Source organism: Gymnodraco acuticeps, unplaced genomic scaffold, assembly GCF_902827175.1.
Source record: "Gymnodraco acuticeps unplaced genomic scaffold, fGymAcu1.1, whole genome shotgun sequence".
NCBI classification, from domain to species: Eukaryota; Metazoa; Chordata; class Actinopteri; order Perciformes; family Bathydraconidae; genus Gymnodraco; species Gymnodraco acuticeps.
Genome location: NW_022992344.1, coordinates 1,614,431 through 1,634,325, shown reverse-complemented (window position 1 = coordinate 1,634,325; position 19,895 = coordinate 1,614,431). Strand labels below are relative to the sequence as shown.

At 39.1% G+C, this 19,895-nt stretch overlaps 2 protein-coding genes across 4 annotated transcripts; both read left to right on the top strand.

Moving 5' to 3' along the window:
- Positions 1 to 10,650: 10,650 nt before the first annotated feature.
- On the top strand, positions 10,651 to 14,494 carry cxcr2 (chemokine (C-X-C motif) receptor 2). Its single transcript, XM_034208758.1, has 2 exons — positions 10,651 to 10,777; positions 11,653 to 14,494. The coding sequence occupies exons 1-2, from the start codon at positions 10,706 to 10,708 to the stop codon at positions 12,727 to 12,729; spliced, it is 1,149 nt and encodes a 382-aa protein (XP_034064649.1). The 5' UTR covers positions 10,651 to 10,705; the 3' UTR covers positions 12,730 to 14,494.
- Positions 14,495 to 14,987: 493 nt separating this feature from the next.
- Positions 14,988 to 19,817, top strand: faima (Fas apoptotic inhibitory molecule a). 3 transcript variants are annotated; one of them, XM_034208768.1, is made up of 5 exons: positions 14,988 to 15,126; positions 16,051 to 16,181; positions 16,319 to 16,547; positions 17,516 to 17,565; positions 17,803 to 19,817. In XM_034208768.1, exons 2-5 carry the CDS (start codon positions 16,068 to 16,070, stop codon positions 17,950 to 17,952), a joined length of 543 nt encoding a protein of 180 aa, XP_034064659.1. In that variant the 5' UTR covers positions 14,988 to 15,126; positions 16,051 to 16,067; the 3' UTR covers positions 17,953 to 19,817. The 3 variants fall into 3 exon arrangements, with proteins under 3 accessions (XP_034064659.1, XP_034064661.1, XP_034064660.1); XM_034208770.1 differs by having other exon boundaries at positions 14,994 to 15,126; positions 16,054 to 16,181; XM_034208769.1 differs by having other exon boundaries at positions 15,112 to 15,126; positions 16,032 to 16,181.
- Positions 19,818 to 19,895: the final 78 nt, after the last annotated feature.

Genomic DNA, 19,895 nt, shown 5'->3' with positions numbered 1-19,895 from the left:
TACGTTTTGATAACAGTTCAATATTATTTTGATAATAACATATATTTCAATGTTGATGAATTTCATACTGTTCATTCATAATCTGATTACAATTAAAAAATAATTATATCAACAGCCCCTAAACACATAAACACACCTCTTTCATAAATAACACACTTGTTCTGCAATAATGTTTTGTTTCCTGTAATTTTTGTTAGAGAAGGACATGCCTGAAAGACACGACATCTTCTCCTTCTCTGAGGGTCAAGAAGAACATCCAAGAGGAACATTAAAAGCTGATGTTATGAGATGTTAAGACCAGTACAGGACATTCACTAAGAAACAGCTATTTCTACATCTACACTCCATCAGCTGATTATTTCTATTTGCCTCACTTTATGAGCTTCACATCACCTGTGCCTTGTACCGCAGAGTTTGCAACGTCACAAATAAATGGGGCCAATCTTCAGTCAGATGTGAATGTGTAATCTAACATTTTCAGTAAGAATAATGGAAAAAAGGAGTGCAAATACAAATACAATTTATTGAAATGTGAACCAAAAGTTAATCAAATGTTTTAAATAAAAAGCACATATGGACAGAAGGTGTAAACCTATTAAATGTATAAGTAAACACATTTAGTTAAATAAAGTGACAGACTAGGCCTGTGCAGTTGGTATCAGCTTTGCCCAGCATGGGCTCCTCCATCAGGCCTGGTCCTCCTCGCTGAGGGAAGACCCTCAGTCCTCTCCAAACCAACAGACAGGACGTCCATCACACGGAGGTTTCTCCATGAAGTCTCTGCAGCTCTCTGGACACCACGCTGTCTCAATCCGTCCACACTGAATATGAGAGGGGGAAAATGAAAATAATAAATGCTTTAGACCAGGGGTGCCCACACTTTTTGGGCTGGTGAGCTACTTTTGAAATGACCAGCTCACCGAGGTCTACCAACCAAAAATAAAATCCCAAATTGCAAGGGTTGCTGAATAACACGTTTTATTTATACATGGGATAATAGGGCTGCAACAAACGACTAATTTGATAATCGATTAATCTATCGATTAATGAAACGACTAATCGACTATTCAGACTATTACTGTATGCCTTGCACAATTTCTCAAACGCTCTCATTTAGCCATCAACTTTTAGATTTAGCTTGAGGTTGTTTTAGGCATGTGGAAACTAACAATGAAGACAATAAAGATTAATACTTGATTCAAAAATACATATATTATTAAATTAACAAATTGTTTACAAAATTAACATTGCTTTTTATTTAAATAAAATAAATAATATTTCGCATCAAAAGAAACAACAATGTTTTAACAAATCGTATTAAATAATCTGATGACAGAACTGTAAACAGAATAGCTGAAACTTTAACAAAATAAAGAGTAACTCAGTTACCTCTAATCATTAACCCATGTTTGTATCATTGAGTTAACTCCGTGTGTTGCTGCTAGCATACATAATAAGACCTGACGTGGAAACGTTACTCGTGGATGGGGCTACAGGGCTACTAGAAAGACAGTCGAGCCCGGTGCATTCCTCCGTCTGGATGTGGAGCACTTTTGATAAATGTTTAGATAAATTGCTCGTGTTACCGCCCTTACATGCTAAACACTCTTGGCAAGGAGCATTGTCCACTTCAAGACGGGTAACATTTAACCACACCTTGGAGCGCTGCTCTCCGCCATCCCCGCCGTGTGTTGCTGCATGTAGCAGCCGCGTGTGTGTAAAATGCCCCGCCCCCTCGCACACAGACGGGGGAGAGATCTCGTCTGGATTGGAAAGGTCGAAAATACACCGACCATAGACGCATTTGTTTGTCTTTTTGCATGTTAGAAACGAGTTGGCGACACTAAGACTGCGAGATAATATTTGTGTAGCAATAATACATGACCTTTCTCAACTCGCTACTCGGAGGGAAGTCGCTGTCATATGCCTTGTGAACACTCCGATAATGCCTCTCCACGTTACCTTTCTTTGGCAGAGCGACGCTTGCTTTACAAATAAGACAAATAACCTTTGAATGTGACATCACAAAAAAATATTCTTCCTCCCATTCTGGGTGGAAGTGGTATGTCTTTAGCTTTTTGCTCGGTCCCGCACTCATTTGGTTGTTTGTCTCTTGTTAGTCTCTTTAACTTAATTTGAGTTTTCCCGGGACTTGACTGATTTTGTATCGCTTTGCATTCTGGGTTAACAGACTGGAAAGCGATAGGTCGCTTTTTCTGTCAATCAAGTAAACTCCTGAATTAAGTGGTAGGGAGGCGGGATCAAAACCTGTCTATTTTAACGGAACTGGATTTTTTTTTTATGAATGACTCGCGATCTACCAGCATTGCCCCCGCGGGCGACCGGTCGCCCGACGTACTGGGTACCTCTGCTTTAGACAATAAGAAATATAAAGTTGACTGTTGAGTTGCTCAGTTTTTTTAGATTGTCAATACTATTACTGTATAACTAATATCTCAGGTTAAGAGGCACCTTCAAATAAAGATTGGTCTTTAAATACATGTTGTCTTTTGAATTGTTTGTCTAAAGTCAAGGATCTAGAACTGGTACTTAGTTTTAATGATACAGTCTGGTTATTATGCTGTTTGGAGGAGGCCTCACAGGTAAGAGCACTAACTAGCTACCATCACATGTACCTTAGCTTGACTTAAATGTATTAAACGTATAGTTCAGTGATGGCAAAATATAAATAACTAATGTCATGCAAACATATTAATATTTGCTTGATTCCAGAGTTGAATTTAGCACAATTGCATACAAACGTTAAGGGATTTTAAGATTCTGAAGTCTTCGTTCTAAATAGAAAATAGCATGGATAATTTACAAAGGCTTTAAAAACACAGCAGGAGCCCAAGACAATTATAAAACTTGTCATTATTTCAGTACAGTTCAATTGGTTTTATTTTCATAAACGGTTATCAACCGTTAGTGCCAAAGCAGTAGGCTATAATATATTAATTACTGCTGTAGACTACAACCACTACTTGTTTAGCTAGCATAAACTCAACAAAGCTAGCGTTAGCTGGCTGACTGACGTTATTTTGCCGCTAAACTGCACGATATAAAACGGTGGTCTTCAAAGCGGATTTAATCCTCAATCACAATAATAATATTCAAAGTAATACTGGGCAAGTAATGGGCAACATTTACCGTTGATTGATGCGCCATGTCAGCGGACTGGTAGCGACACGAACCGTTAGCCCCGCAGTCATCCGGTTCGACGTGACTGATGCGGCTTTCACACCAGCGCTTTTCCCTTTCTAGCTCCGAGCTAGAGCTTTTCTGGTTCAGCTCCGGTTTCCCTTTTCTGCTCCCGCTCTGTTCACACCGCCCAGCACCCGACTGGTGCTGCCGCTGCTGCGTCATGACGTCACCGTTTACATCGCTGATTTGCTCCCCAACGGCATTACGGAGCTCACAACAACAACAACAACAACAACAACAACAACAACGGGGAACTGCGTCGGTCGATGATCGTGTTGCTTTTAATCACACGAAGCCAGAATAAATTGAATAACGACTTCTCCAACCTTATACTTTGCTCCAGAGTGCCGTGGTTCATTGTTTATTAATGTGTTTCTGCAGTATTTACCGACCGCTGCAGTGTTGGCTGCTCTTCCACGGGAGTTTATTCTCCTCCGTTAGCTCCCGGTTAGCTCACACTGCAGCGGCCGCTCTAAAGTATTCACTGTCCAACTCACACAAGCAGCTGATACATATCCCCAGTTCCCCTTAGCCTAAGTGAATGTGTGTCATTCTGAATTGACGCTGTTTGGTATCACAACGCTGTTATGAAAGTTTCTCTGGTATAAAATGGGTGATGTTAGCATAGCAACCGAAGCTAAACTGACTACTTGCTATTGCTATCCTATTGTGGCATAAACCGTTTTCTACAGGCACATTTTACCGGCGTATTTTTATTATGATTCTACTTGTGATAGTCGGACACGACAACCTGTGCAGCCCATGTATTGATTCCATCCGATAGCTGCTGTAATACAAAACAACACGTCTGCCTCTCCACAATGATCAATAACAGTGAACGGATGGTCAAAGTAAGGTACAAATAAACAGAATCACACGAAGCCTGGTTAGTGTTGCCTGACTTTATAAAGTGTGTTTATAAGCACTACTGCTTGTAGGCAGGCATGACAGTCGACCCATGTTCAGGGGAGGTGGGTTTAGTTTCCTGCACGCCTCGACGTAAGAGAGACGTAAGCGACGCCACCTCTTAGCTCCGAAGCTCTTGCCTCTAGACCAGGGGTGGGGAACCTTTTTCCTCTCAAGGGCCATTTCAATGTTTACAATATCCTCAGAGGGCCGTACAAATTATTGACCTCTGCTTAAAAAAACAAAAATCACAGCCCATTCATTTCACCGAACATCCAACTACGTTGGCGGTGGCCCCAGCAACCACGACTCCTCCAGTGATGGCCCAGACTGCCACTCCAGTGATAGCTCAGACGGCCGCTCCAGTGATAGCTCAGACGGCCGCTCCAGTGATAGCTCCGGCTGCTGCAGCAACATGGGACAATATTTCCACAGCCCCCAAAATGTATGTCACAGCGCTAAACCACAACATGTTGTTTTTGTAGCCTACAACTAAAAAGGAAAAACCTACAAATGCACATACAAAGGCACCACTCATCCAAAACATCGGACATCACAGCAAATCGCCACCTAAAATCACAGTGCATAGATAAAAAAAAGGAGACTTTTTGCAGTTTCCAGGACCTTTAAGGGTCCTGTTTCGTGTATTCATGTCCACAAATCTAACTTGGGTAGCACCTGTCAGTTGGAAACGTGCAACAGGGCATATGACTATGCACGGAGAAGTGGGCTAGTCGGGTTTGACTGCGTCCATGTCCAGTCCTTGACGTACAGCCCTCTGGCCACCAATTCACCTATTTTTCACGATGAAGGGATTCTCACAGACATGGTAGTGGGTTACTACTCCTAAAACACATACTACATAGAACTTATGGTACATGTGTTGAACCCCTAATTTGGGGGAAATATTAGACAAGGAAACAGAGACGTTTTTAGCTTGCTTCAAGGTCCAATGTATTATGCCAACCAACAACATGGTACACATAGCACTCTGTATAATACAAAACATCGATTCTTGACATAAAACAACTACTAACAATGCACATACTGCAAACATATATCCAATTTAACACACAAAATGTCCTTCTTGGAGCTAAACTGCACCATCATAGCTAGCGGCGCTAGAATAGCTAACGGCGCTAGCAAAGCTAGCATACACAGCTACAACAATTACAGAACCCAGAAAAACCCTCCAAAAATACCCTCTAACAACTATCACGCCAACAGTGTGTTTTTCACATTAATATTACACACAGACAGTCTCCATATATAACATTTATCACGGATGAACTCACCTAATTTGGGGGAAATATTAGACAAGGAAACAGAGACGTTTTTAGCTTGCTTCAAGGTCCAATGTATTATGCACCCGTGGCAAGCTACAAGCGCCCTCTGCTGGACAGACCCGGAAGGTCAACCATGACTTGTCATATCTATTACATTTGTTTTGTGTGGTACTGTGTCATTCTGAATCGAGCCTGGATCATTTTTGGAGGAGTTAAACCGTGCATGTCAAAATAATGGTTGACTGTCTACAGATGCCCCTGGACATTGACGAGGACCACTCCTATAACAGGAGGCCTTACAGCTTCCTTCCTAAAGAGTCGGTTAGTGAATGGACACATTAAAGTGTACAACCCCTGATGCATGTGATTTTATAATATTACTAGGGCCGGGACTCGATTAAACAAATTAATCTAATTAATTAGAGGCTTTGTAATTAATTAATCGAAATTAATCGCATTTTTAATCACATATAAATATTTGACCTAAGAACAGTGAGAAGCCATTTTTTTCACATGGATTTTATTATACCATTAGGCGCATTCACACCGCAGTACTTTTCCCACAAAGGTTCATGAGAATTTAGTTCATGAGAACTCTTTGAACCTGGGGGAGGATTAGGCAAATGAAGCCACTGACGTCACTTCTTCTTCTTCTGCTTTGGGTTTACTGGCAGGCCGCAAACCACTTCACGGCGTATACTGCCGCCCAAAGTCCCCGGAGTTGGGGACTGGCTTCAGTAGAAGCTGCTGGGAGTCCCAGCAGCCTTCTGAGTAAATCGCCAGAACGCCGACACCTCCTCATCTCCACCACTCCCATGTTTTATTTTGTGTTGCCATAAGTTAGTCTCTCTGCGTTTCTGCGCTGGGCTAATGCTAATAATGCTAATGCGAGGATAATAAAATGGCGGCTTCACAAAACTTTTTGGGAGTTTTACGGGGCGTGGTTTGCAATCCGCCCAGCCAATCAGAAATATAGCTCTTTTCTCACAAGAGAGCCGTACGAAAGTCCCTGCTCTCTAGCAGCTCTCTGCTCTCTAGCAGGGACTTTCGTGGGGGTAAAAAGGTTCTCATGAACTAATTTTAGTACCGGCTCTTTTTGGTGTGAACGCGATAAAAGAGGCTAGCTTCCACGCTAGCTGCTATATGTTTTGCATTGAGGTGATACTTGAGTCTTGATGTGCTGCGGTGATATGCGAATTCCGTTTTGCATAATTTGCACACAACCATGCTCTTATCGACGCTTCCATCCGTCCGTTTTTTAAAACAACATTTCCCACTGTTGTTCACTGTGGTTTGTTGTTGTCTGAAGTCATGAACGTTAGTTGGTGCTCCAGTATAATCGGTACGCCTGAAACTCATCCAGTGAGAAACGTTCCGCGGTGCAAAAATAAGTGCGATTAAAATGCGTTAATTTTTTTAACGCGTTAATTTTTGTGTAATTAATTAATCTTAATTAACGCGTTAAAGTCCCGGCCCTAAATATTACATATGACTTCTTTATACCATCTTGTCCCATCAGTGAGATGGAACTTTGTTCTCATGACCTCACCAAGAACATGAGTGAGGAAGCGCACCAAAGTCATTCTGGCTTTCACTGTTCAAATGAGATGTCAACCATCAAAATGGGATAAGGGGTTCTCAAACTGATAGGTTATTCATTAATTTGCCTAATAGTTGCTTAAAATGTTACAATAACATTTGCAATTCGTTTTTAATCTGCCATGTACGGTCTCTCAGCCACCGTAGTGTCGTATCAGGTGGGCGTGTCGTGTAGGGGGCGTGTCGTGTAGTGTCGTCAATTCGCTTTTAATCTGCCATGTACGGTAGTGCCTCTCAGCCACCGTAGTGTCGTGTCAGGTGGGCGTGTCCAGTACTCAAATTGTAAAAAAAAAATCAGGGGGGATGGTGGATTTTATCATATGGGGACATAATGTGTGCTGATAACCCGCCGAGGGTGGGAGACCAACCAGCATAAAGATAATTATTATACTCCTAAAACAACATGCATGTTATGGATGTTCAGATACTCCTTTCATTGCTCTTGACCAAGGCACCTCATAATTAGAGTCGGTCCCTGGGCTTCCATGGCACCACTAACATTTAGGGTCAAATGCAGAGGACAATTAGTGCAAAATCTTTTTTTTCACTTTAATTTAAAGGGGGGGAGGGGATACAAAAATGTGGTTATAATGGAAGTCTATGGTACAAATCTTGTAGGTTAACAGTCCCTCGTTTATTATTCAGATGGATCAACTGATTATACTAATAATAAAGTCCAAATAGTTTTTAGAATATTGAATTATAGTGTATTTTTTCAAAAAAGCAGTTGCTGGTATACGATCAAAACTGGTATCTAAAGGGTTACATTTGTATCTTAATTAATTAAATCATTATGTAAATTCTTCATGAAAAATTAGAGGAAAAAAATTAGAAAAATATTGATCCGTCATCATTTTATTGCAGTTCAAATACAAATATTTTATGTTAACATTCCCAATGTTACTTTTTTTAACAGGGCATTAAGTGCAAATTGAAATTGTTTACAGAATATGAAAATATATTAAAAGATTATACAGATAATACAAAATAGGACCAATGTTGTCAATGGCTGCCTACTCCACTCTCCCCCATCTCATAGAAGTTTACAAAGATTTTCATAATCATGCTTTTTGGTCTCAATTTTTCTGGCTCTTGCTTTCGGATTGTTAGCTAAGCAATGGCTTTGAAGCCAAGTCTTGACATATACCTCTGGTCTGAACTTGTTCAGTGGAGGGCCAACACACTTGATGAAAAGCAAGGCTGACATGCTTTTTACCTCTAGGGAGCTTCTAGTTGTGGTTAAAATGTTCATCTGACTAAACCCACGTTCACACTCAGCTGTTGATTGATTGATTGATTGATTGATTGATTGATTGATTGATTGATTGATTGATTGATTGAACAGTTTATTAACAGCTTGTATATTGGGTACAGTACAGTACAGTACAGTACAGCTCAAAACATACAATTGTTAAGGGGATGCAGACCAGAGAAAGACTTTCGTCTTGTTTACATCAGGGTCCCCCATTTCCAATTCATCATATAGATGTGTGTCTGTGGAGATGACCAGAGTGGTCACTGCTTGAAGGAGGGGTTTCAGCTCTTCTGGTGCTGGTGGTATCATTTCATCAACAGTTGTGAGTCTTACCAGCTAGCTAACACGAGAGAAAAACGTATAACTCCAAACTAAGTTGTTATTGCTGCTTACAGTATGTCCATAGATTCCACCTTTGGTGACTAAAGTAGTGAGTAATGACTAAGATTACTGATTCTTGACTTACCTGAAATGTAATTTTTTAGTATTTTTAAATATGAAGTCCCTCAGATCGCGTTGTCCTCCTGGTCGCTTGGCCATTGTGATGACCGTTACCTGCGCTTCTGGCATCGATCAAACAGGCGCATCACGGCGCTCTGGCGCCCTCTAGGGCATTCGCATAGTATAGCGTCAGTGCCTTGGTAAAAATGTCATTGCGTGTGTGCGTGCTCCCTTTGAGTATTTTACTCAAAATGCGCAAAATTAATATTGAAATAGCAGTAATACCAGTGCCACGTTCATTGATACAATTACATAAGGGATGGAAAGGGGGAATGGCAGTTTTAGAAGGGGGATGATTTTGACCGTTTTTATTTCAGGGGGGATGCCATCCCCCCTCATCCCCCCTCAACTTGAGTACTGGGCGTGTTGTGTACCGTCGTGTACCTTCGTGTACTGTCCGCGGCCGCAGCTAGACCCTTCTCGGCTTGGTAGTCGCGTACTTCCAAGTCACTTCCTTCAGAAACGAAGCAAGTATACTTTCAAGCCACGGCTATGGAAAACGAAGAAGAATGGAACAGGCTAACAAGTGTGCCACTCTCTCTAACGGTTTCAACATAAACTGTACCAAAAATAAATACCTCACGATGTCTATCTAATTATGAACTTGCTTTACTTTCACGGAACACATTTTTGGTGATAACAAACAAATGTAACATATTTACCAACACATGTTCTACGCCACTACATACTTACATTTAAATGTGTGCTGCGTCGGTTCAGCCATTCTCCGCAAGGGTTTTTGAAATTGGTCCGTGCACAAAGCATTGTGGGGATTTTAAGGACTCGAAGTCTACCCATGTGCAGCCTCGACATTTCCCCCAAACCAAGGACGCGGCCTCGGTGGAATTCCAAGTATGCTGGAGATTGGAACAGTCCTTCGGCGGCACTCGATGACGTAGTATCCTTGAAATATTGGCTTGGAAGCCAGTATCCTCGAGATTGAGAAACGGCCACTGTGTCAGCCCACTTGGGCTGCCGTCTGGAGTTGTCCAATATGGCGGACCATCTCGCACATGCGCACTGCAGATCGGGCAGAGCTGCAGATAGGGTAGTGACAGCCAGCTCTGTCCCCGTTATTTCCACACACACCCCCGCCTCTGTTAGTACACATTTACTGACACAAACATTTGTATCATCTGTTGTAGACCCAAATAAATAAAATCAAATAAGAACTAATTCTCAAAAAAGATAAACGCCATTCTTAAAATGTATAAACGAACAATAGTTTGATTAATATTGATTAGAGTGCACAAAATAAATTAAATAATTGAGAGAAGAAAAAGAGATATGTTATCTATCAAAACCCAGTTAGATTAACATTCATTGGATTGCACACTTTGTTTGTTTGTGTGGATATGTAGCAAATTAACATTTTAATATAAAAGTAAAAAAGTAAAAAGTATTTTTAATTGAACTATTCACATCTTTCACTGCACTGTAACTTTTATTCATGTATTCATGTTTTATTATCTTTGCTTTTTAATGTTTCTAATGTGTTTTATGTTCTTAATGTTTTTCATTTTTGTAAAGCACTTTGAATTGCCTTGTGTTGAAAAGTGCTATATAAATAAACTTGCCTTGCCTTACTCTTTGAACACTTTAAAGTTTAAACTATTTCAAGGTGCGTCACTTGTTTCCTGTGTTTCAAAAGTGCCCACATTTTTTAAAACGTAAAGTGAAACAATACAAAAAAAAGAAAAGAAGAATACTGGCTGTTGTTGTATTTTTGTATCAGCTTTTCGTTGCAGGTTCAACTCAACTTCCTGTCACATCCACATCTAACTGTAAGATCAAACTGTGTATTGCTTAACAGAGATAATATCTGTGGTGTGTGTCAAATACCTTCCTCGGTACAGATGTTACACAAGGACTAGAACCACATCAACAAGTAAAGACAACACTCCTAGCAAAATAGCTGTATTCTTGTTAACCTTTGTGCAACACGAAAGGAAAAATGAAGCTACAACTTTTGATCATCAGTATTTTTAATTATTTGGTTTCAACCAATCAAGAAGAAGAGAAACAGGTAAACAATGGAACTATCTGAATATTTGTTTTTTTAAGTTATAGTAAGGTTATTCGTATTAAAATCTTCCATTTCAATTTGTGTTAAACGTGAAAAAAATGAAGTTATTGTGTAGATGATAATAATAATTATAATAATAGCACAGTAAATGTATGCTATTACGATGAAGTGAGATGTAATTATGTTGAATGGTGATGGTAATATAAGTCTGATTTGTTTAAAAACTTGAAACAATAATTGAAGTTGGTTACGAGGTTTTAAAAGGAAGAGAAGTCAATATTCAACTTTTTCAACTAAGTTTGTCAATTTTTGTAAAATGTTGGGAAGTAGGCTCATTCAGTTTCTTACTGAAAGTAGAAAAAACACTCTCACTCTCCCTGATCAAGTAAATTAATTACATGTAACAACACCTTACTTAAATATTTTTACTTTGGGAGAGTACGGCAAAAATATTGCAAAATTACCTTTCTGCTTTCTTTGCATACCTGTAGGCCTGTAAAGCCCTTTATGTGCCATATTGTTATTCGAGACTCAAGCTAGCAAAAAAACGGTTACAGTTAGCAGAAGGCTAAGCTACTAGCAACTTTTCTCTCCATCTCTGAAACGTGTTTATTGTCAGTCTTTGTCCTTTTGTGTTTGCTTTACAGTTTAGCCAGCTAATGCGGAAATAGCTTTTTCCTGCTGTTAAATCAGGCTTTGGCCATCTGGGAAGTGCATGCACTTCAGAATTTGTAAAAAAACTCTGTTTTGGAAGAACCTTACTCTGTGATTAAGGCTTATAAGAGTCATAACAGAGTGCCTAGTATAGCTTTAACAGTATTATCCTGTTGTCCTTTTACTTGCCTAAAACTCTTCAATTTACTTTACTATTTCAGCTGCTGACCACAGAAGGATTTTCGTGGGATGAAGATTACTTCAATTCCATCTACAATTCTACATCTCCAGTGTATGAGAATGAAGCATCTGCTCCTTGCAGTGTAATTGTTCATGGATTTAACAACTTGGGCATAATGATCACTTTCCTCGTCGTGTTTTTCCTCAGTGTTGTAGGCAACAGTGTGGTGGTCTATGTGGTTTGTTACATGAACAAAGGGAGAACCAGCACAGATATCTACCTGATGCACCTGGCGATGGCTGACCTTCTCTTCAGTCTGACCCTACCATTCTGGGCCGTCAACGCTCATTTTGGCTGGATCTTCGGCAACTTCCTGTGCAAACTCCTGTCAGGCTTTCAAGAAGCTTCGGTCTACAGTGGTGTCTTCCTGCTTGTCTGCATCAGTATGGACCGTCACTTTGCCATTGTGAGAGCTACACGTGTCCAGCCCTCCAAACACTGGTTGGTGAAAGTGGTGTGCAGTTTGGTGTGGCTGGTGGCTGGTATGCTGTCCTTACCTGTTGTAATTCAAAAGGAGAGCATGCATGCTGATGAATTGAACCATAGTATTTGCTACGAAAACCTAACTGGTGAAAGCAGCGACCACTGGCGTGTTAGCATGCGAGTAATGCGCCATACACTGGGCTTCTTCCTGCCACTGGTGATGATGGCTGTCTGCTACGGCTGGATTGTGGTGAAACTGTTTCACACACGTAATCAGCAAAAGCACAAGGCCATTCACATCATCCTGGCAGTAGTGTTGGCCTTTGTTGTCTGCTGGTTGCCTTATAACATCACTGTCCTGATTGACACGCTCATACGAGGCGGGACAATTCCACTAAAGTCGTGTGAAACTCACTACATAGTGGAAGTGATGTTACATGTGACCCAAGTGATGGCATTTCTGCACTGTGCAGTGAATCCGGTGCTGTATGCGTTCGTTGGGGAGAAGTTCCGTAACCAGTTTCTCTCAGCTCTTCACAAACACGGCATTATCAGCAAGAGGCTCCAGAGGGCTTACAGGAGGGGCACTGAGAGCAGTGCAGGGAGCATCAGATCTAGAAACACCTCCATCTAGAAATAATAGGTGTAAACAGGTAGCCTAGCTCTGTCTAAAAGTAGAAAATCCAATGCCTGCTGGCTGTTAAACATGGTATGTAGCATCGACATTTTAAAGACACAATTAACTTTTGCAAACTAAAAACAGACTGAGAAAAGGCTCAATAGTTCTATTATAAAAACAGGGACATTATCCGAACCCTAGAACGTGTGGCAGCGTACCTGTCAATCACAAGGTAGCCATTCCCAAAAGCATAAGCTGCTTTTTTGTTTAATTCACTTTAAATGGGACCAACATTTAAGTTTGTTACGCCATGCATTATTAAGGATGACTTATATGTAAAGATCTAGCCAGTAATCTTGTCACAAAAATGTTTGTTGAGGTAATAAATAAGTGAGAAGTAGGGTCATTTTCTCATAGACTTCTATACAATCAGACCTCTTCTTGCAACCCCTGCTGGGCATTAGAAAGAATGCAGGTTTAAGGTAATGCAGCTTTGTATTTAGCAACATTTTTTTGCCAGGAGCAGTAAAACCGCTTGACTTTAGGTGCTGATTTTGAGTATGGGGAGGACCTTTTCTTACAGACAGTGCAAGGGTAGCTACCCTTTTCTTATCTTTATGCTAAGTAGCTTCTGGCTGTAAGCTTATGTACATCTGCATTAGAATAGTATTTTCTTAAATAAAAAAGGAAATTATCTTATTCTCCAAACTATAGTGTTTAATTGGCCTAACAAATGATACTAAGGATAATTATGGTTCACATAGCTTTTACTAAAGTTAAATTGGAAAGTTGCTTCAAAGCTTCAGCTGGATGTTTGCTTTAGGATCCTGCCGCAACCACAATTTGTATCCCATAGCTTAAGATTGAATTAAAACATATAGTCTTGCTTTTAATGTCTTTTGAAGCCTCTTTGAAGGGAAATTATTGAGACCAACAAGCACATAAAGGAAAAAAATCATTCAACCGCATACAAAATCTGTTGGCAATTGAGAGAATGGGGTATGCATTCAAGGTAGTTAATGAAAAGCTGCACAGCCATTGACTAGTTTGATAGAATGCCATACTTTTTCAATTTTGAAAACCGGTGCCATTATAGATGTTGTTGTTATTGTAGCCTATTCTTTAAAAAGATTGTGTTGTTTTTCATAAAAATAATGTATTTTAATAATCTCCTTTCTTTGTTCATGATTCTGTGACGTTATGGTCTTGACTGAGAGCCATCTTCTTGTTTTGAACTTTCCAGGTGAAATCAATAATATCTAATGTATGAGAGAAACAAAAAGTATTTTTCTCATACATTAGATATGATTGATTTCACCAATGTTTATGGTAATATAGTGTGCGTGTAGGTATAAAGTACAAGAGGGGAAAAGAGTCTGAAACTTTGCGGATGTCATTAGGGATGTTTTTACCTTTCATACAGACCTGTTTGTGTTCTTGTGTCCAGCGTATCAGCACATTTTAATCCTTTTACGTTGTCATAACATGCATCACAAGCCACAAAAAATAAAACGAAACCATCATTACCAGAACCTCATAATAAAATGTTCAAAAAAAGGCCAAATAAACATACTCATTCTGTTTAATTGCACATATAGTCAGTATGCTATGTGTCCTGGAGATTATGTGTGCATAATATGATGAATTTCTGTTTTTTTTATGTGAAATAACTGCGGTAATGAAAGTCCTTTCATTGTGCAAAGAAAAGTGAGAAAAGAAGATGACAGACAGGAATGCTTTATCTGATCAAAAAATAAGAAATAAATAGAGGAAGAAGAGTATTCAGCAAAATCGTTCTTATTTGATGATTCATTTTCATTTCAGCTATTTTAAATGTTTTTTAATTTTTCATTATGTCGTTTAGTTTGGTTCTAAAGCTGTTAGCTTAATTGAATGTAATAGATAGGTTTATTATTTCATCCTAAAAATGTGTGGAGAACAATAATAATAAACTGTTATAAACGAGTGATTCACCCGATGTTATTTTATTATTCTGAAGATATTGCAACCTAAACCACCTCCTTTAACCCTCATTTTGACACCCTTGTTCACGTTTAATGACTTTATTTTGTAGATAAGAGTAATTGCATACTTTTCACCAGTTCCCAAATACATGTTTTACCATTAGAACAATAAGAGGGGCTCCAACAATCAACACACTATACTTAGTTTAAACTCCTTGAATGCATGGATCTCTTATTATGGCGTGGATGTGGAAACTGCCATTTCCAGAGTGGGCGTGGTCAACACTGTTCATCATGTTACCATAGCGACAGCATATAGTCACATCTCATCTGTTGACTCTGTGCTGTAGCTAACCAACTAGCGTTAGCTGTGAGTAAGCTGCGCTAAAGTAGCCTGTGGATAATTGTTTACCTACTGAGCCAGACCGCTTACTTTGGGAGCATTCAGGTGAGCCACATGTTTCAAGAAGGATGATAATATGTATTTAAAGTGTAAGGTTATACTCTCATAGCAAATAATGTAGCATTAGCGGTCGTTGAGAGCTACTGAAAAGATATAAAGCTATCGGGTGGCTGACGCAGTTATGCTTCCGTTTACTTTTCGAAATAAAATCATTTATTGTGTCCAGCTTTTTTGCAAACAGCAAATGTGTCAATTTCAGATTCATATATACATATACATATCAGATACATATTAAATAACTGAAATGTAATTATTGATACATTCAGGTGTACATTAAATTAGTGGATTCAAACAGTAAACACAATGTATTGATTTATGTTTGTATGTAATCTAACTCAACAGTAGTTAGCCTCCTCAATGTAACAGACAATTATACAATTGCAAAACATGGGAATACTCAAAAAAGGACCTACAAACATTTGGCTACTTGTGTGACATTTCCTCACTACTTCAAACAATGTCAAAAAAGTAATATAAGAAAAATATGTATGGAGATTCTATTGCGCCTCTAAATTGGATGCATGCTTTTTTTAAGGAAACAAGCGAGAGTAACTTAACACATTTTTACCATTAAACATATTTAGTTATTTGAAACACTGCCTTTAATTTTTAAAGTTAACGCTCGCCACCGGAAGTCGTACTGTAACAAACAGCGCTAACTTTCCACGTTATCTTCAGCCATGTTTTTACGACGAGTAAACTCATGTTTATGTTTTAATAATATTCACTCCAACTACTAAACTTAAAACGCATAGTCTACAGGTGCTGATACACTAAAACATGCACTAGAAATTCTTAGTATGCGTCTTTGTTGTTAGCTAAGCAACCTTAGCTAGTTAGGTAAACAGCGTAAAACAGTCATGCATTTGCCTCGACATTTAGAAGTGTAGTTTTGTCGTTTGTCCATAGAAGAAGAAGAAGGAACAATGTCGAATGATCTTGCCGGTGTGTGGGAGGTGGCACTGAGTGATGGAGTCCACAGGATAGAGTTTGAACACGGCACGACCACCGGGAAGAGGGTCATCTTGGTAGATGGAAAGGTATGGATCATTCTCGTTCCCGTTACACATCCCTAATCATGCTACTTGCTAACCACGTGAAAGAGAGAACTATTTTATTATCATGACAACTTATAATTACAGCTGTTCATTCCTGATTTGTCCCCATCACACTTCAGGAGTTACTGAGACGGGACTGGATGTTCAAACTTGTGGGGAAGGAGACATTCAATGTGGGCAAGTCGGACACCAAAGCCACCATAAACATTGATGCCGTCAGCGGGTTTGCCTATGAGTACACATTGGAGATCAACGGGAAGAGCCTGAAGAAGTACATGGAGAACAGGTCAAAGGTCACCAGCACCTGGGTTCTTAACTTGGACGGTACTGACAGCAGGGTGGTGCTGGGTGAGTTTCTATATTAGTCACACACTGTCCTCATTTAATGATACATTCATTAGTGTCTGCGATGTATACGTTGTTCACACAATCAATCAGGATAAGCTTTGAATGTATGTGTAGCATTGATTTCCACCCATTCACTAATATAATGTTGCTGCTGAGGATAAGCTCTTTAGCAGCTTTAAGCCCAGCGCCATCTTCAGACACCTCTGTCATCTGGACATGTTAATCCTTCTTCTGACTGTACTGTTTCCAGCTGATCAGGCAGCAGCCATCTGTAGCATGCACAACACATTTCAACTGTACATTAGTGTGCAGTAAAGATGTATACATTTCAACCCTTACTAATGTAAATCACTTACTGAAGTGGTAGAAATATGTGCATGTAACAGCAGCTGAAGTGGATAAAGTACTCTGATCCTTAACCTAAGTATAAATACCATGTTCTTAAAATACTCAAGTTTCAGAATAATATGAAGTGAAATGTGAACAGTGAAATGTTCTTAAAGGATTAAAGTGAAAGTTCCCAGTATGAAGAATGGCTCCTTTCACATTATTTTATATTTACAGAATATTATATTATCTGGTTTTTATCCATTTATCTATTAAATGTCATATCATGTTAACGTAGTCAATGTGAGATACTCTGTAAAACACTGGAAGCCTTAGAAACAAACTAAACTTCTTATGTTTATATAAATGTTTTTGATCTATTTTATTTTATATGTATCTTTTTATTACACTTTCTTACTGGAAGTTCTTATTTTTGTGTACATAATTTGTAATCTTTAATATTTTCCTTTTGTGTAGAGTATTTTGACTTGAACTTCTTATGTTTATACAAATATCTTTATTTGATTATAATTTTTAATTTCACCGTGGGTTAAATAAATGATCCTGATTCTAATTGACTCTAATACACTTTTACATACGATTGACATGAATAATTGATTCTATCTCTGTTTTTTTTTCAGAGAAAGACACCATGGATGTTTGGTGTAATGGACAAAACATTGAGACTGCAGTAAGTACTGACTTGATATGCATTAAAAGCATTCACCGCAGAAGTCATTTAAAATGTGGTGGCAAGGAAAATTGAAATCAACAGTTGTATAAACAGCACCTTACACACAACATCTTCTATGGGTCAAACACCTTTAACACCCTCAAGATATGAATATAGAGCATCACCAGAGCTGAACATACGGAACTAAACGATTTCTCTCTTTGTCTGCTTTCTTTTCTGATTTGGCACCTGCAGGGGGAGTTTGTGGAGGACGGCACAGAGACACATTTCACGCTGGGGGACCACAACTGCTGCGTGAAGGCTGTGAGCAGCGGGAAGAGGCGAGACGGCATCATCCACACGCTGCTGGTGGACGGCACGGAGATAGCCGAGTGCACCGAGTGACTGTGTGAATGTGTGTGAACACTTGTATGAAAGCAGAGACTCTTTGAATCTGTGAAACAGACAGAGGGTGAAGAGGAGGAGTCCTTGAAGGGACAATAATACACACTCCTATGGCTTGATGGCCGTGCTTTGGAGCGTAATTTAGCCATATATTGGTACTGTAAGGGTTGTTCTGTAAGTAAAGGGATAGTTTGGATGTGTTAAAGTGGAGTTTTATAAGGAATCCATAGTCAGTCAAAACTAGCCAAAGTCTCACAATAAGCGATCCTACTAGCGATTGACCAGCAACTCCTTTGTTCTGGGAGGTTACATTTACTGTTTTTGTCCATGAACACATTTTTTTTAATTGTTGTGATATTGTTCATTTCCCTCTGTGGGCCGAATACATGTGTTCTGATTGTGGAGTCTGGTAGCTTTGAAGAGAGCATAGATACTCCTTCAGTTCTTCTTTGGAGGCAATGTAAAGTGGTGAAAACATTCTAAATACAGTGTTTTGATCTTTACCTATTTAGGTTGTCCTTTATTTTAGGTGTCTAAAAGATCTATTGCTGCAGCAGTAGATACTCCTTTTCCATTATTCCTGTCTGTTTCCCAAACTAAGAGCATGCCAACCTCCATCTGTAGGTAATACACTGACTGAATAGTTACCTTGTGAAACCCCAATTCAAACTATTTGAACTTTCTCTTTAAAAGAGTAATAGGCAAAGATAGAACCTGCTGTTTTAGAAATAAGGGTGCAACCAAACGTCCGCACCCAAACAACAAAAACAATACTGTCTTAAAGATGTTACTTCACACTGAAAATCTATTTTGAGCTGTACTTTATATGAATAGTTCAATTTCAGCAATATGATGAGCATTAGAGGCCAGATGTGCCATATATATGTAACTCAGCCTAGCTCTGTTGTCTTTCTGTGTGAAACGCTGGAGTCATTTTGTGAACAACCAACCTATTCTCCCTCATCATGCTCGCTATATTGTATTTTTTCAATCTTTCGCATTTGGAGGATTTAATAACAGGGTTGAAGATGATTCCTTTATCGTAGCATCATTCCAGCGTGCACTGCTCAGGAGTGATCTGTGTTTGGATCTATGTTAAATGGTCTTTGTAAAACTGGTGGATGTTACAGGAATATGTATTAGCTTTTAGCAGACTGGTGTAGGTGTGTTAAAAGACCCGAGGGTGCTTTGCCTACTATGTAACGGCTTCATAGACAATCATGCTATCAGTCAGAAGAAACAGTTAAAGTAAATCACTCATAAGGAGACTTACGTCATCCTCGAGAGAAGTGTGAAATCCTGTTGTGCTGTCAAATGATGAGTCTCGTTTTGTATGTTAAAGCCAGATGGTTACATATAAATAATGTTTTTTATAAAATCCTAGTCACTAGGTTGAGGTTATATGTTTCACTTGCACTGGTAAAATATAGCTATTATTCTCAAACATGAACCCATTTGACCAATCGATTAAAATACTTAGCTTATTAAGGTATGCCAAGGTCCCTGTGACAACTGATTATTGATGATGCAGCTGCAGAGAGCTGGGTCATTCCAGAGTTAGAGGACATCGAAACTTTTGTTTTATTATTCTTTGAAAGTTCATAGGTAGGAAAGACAATGTCCTCCAATTCTGAAATGTCCCAGATACTAACTGAGAGTTACATTTATTATGAGTGGAATTATTTCCAAAGTAGATGTTTTCCAACAGATGATCTATTGTGTTATTAAGAATATGAAGGACTTTCCATTATGGCTTTCACATGTCCTGTATTTAAACTGTATCTCCACACATGTAGTGCATTTTGTTTACTGTTACATGTACATGTTTGTATTTCATTTCAATAAATCCATTTAGCTGGATCAGGTATTTTTGTTAAGTTTAATTCATTTATAAATGACAGGTAATCATGGCTGCACAAGTAGGAAAGGTCCAAAAAGCAAAG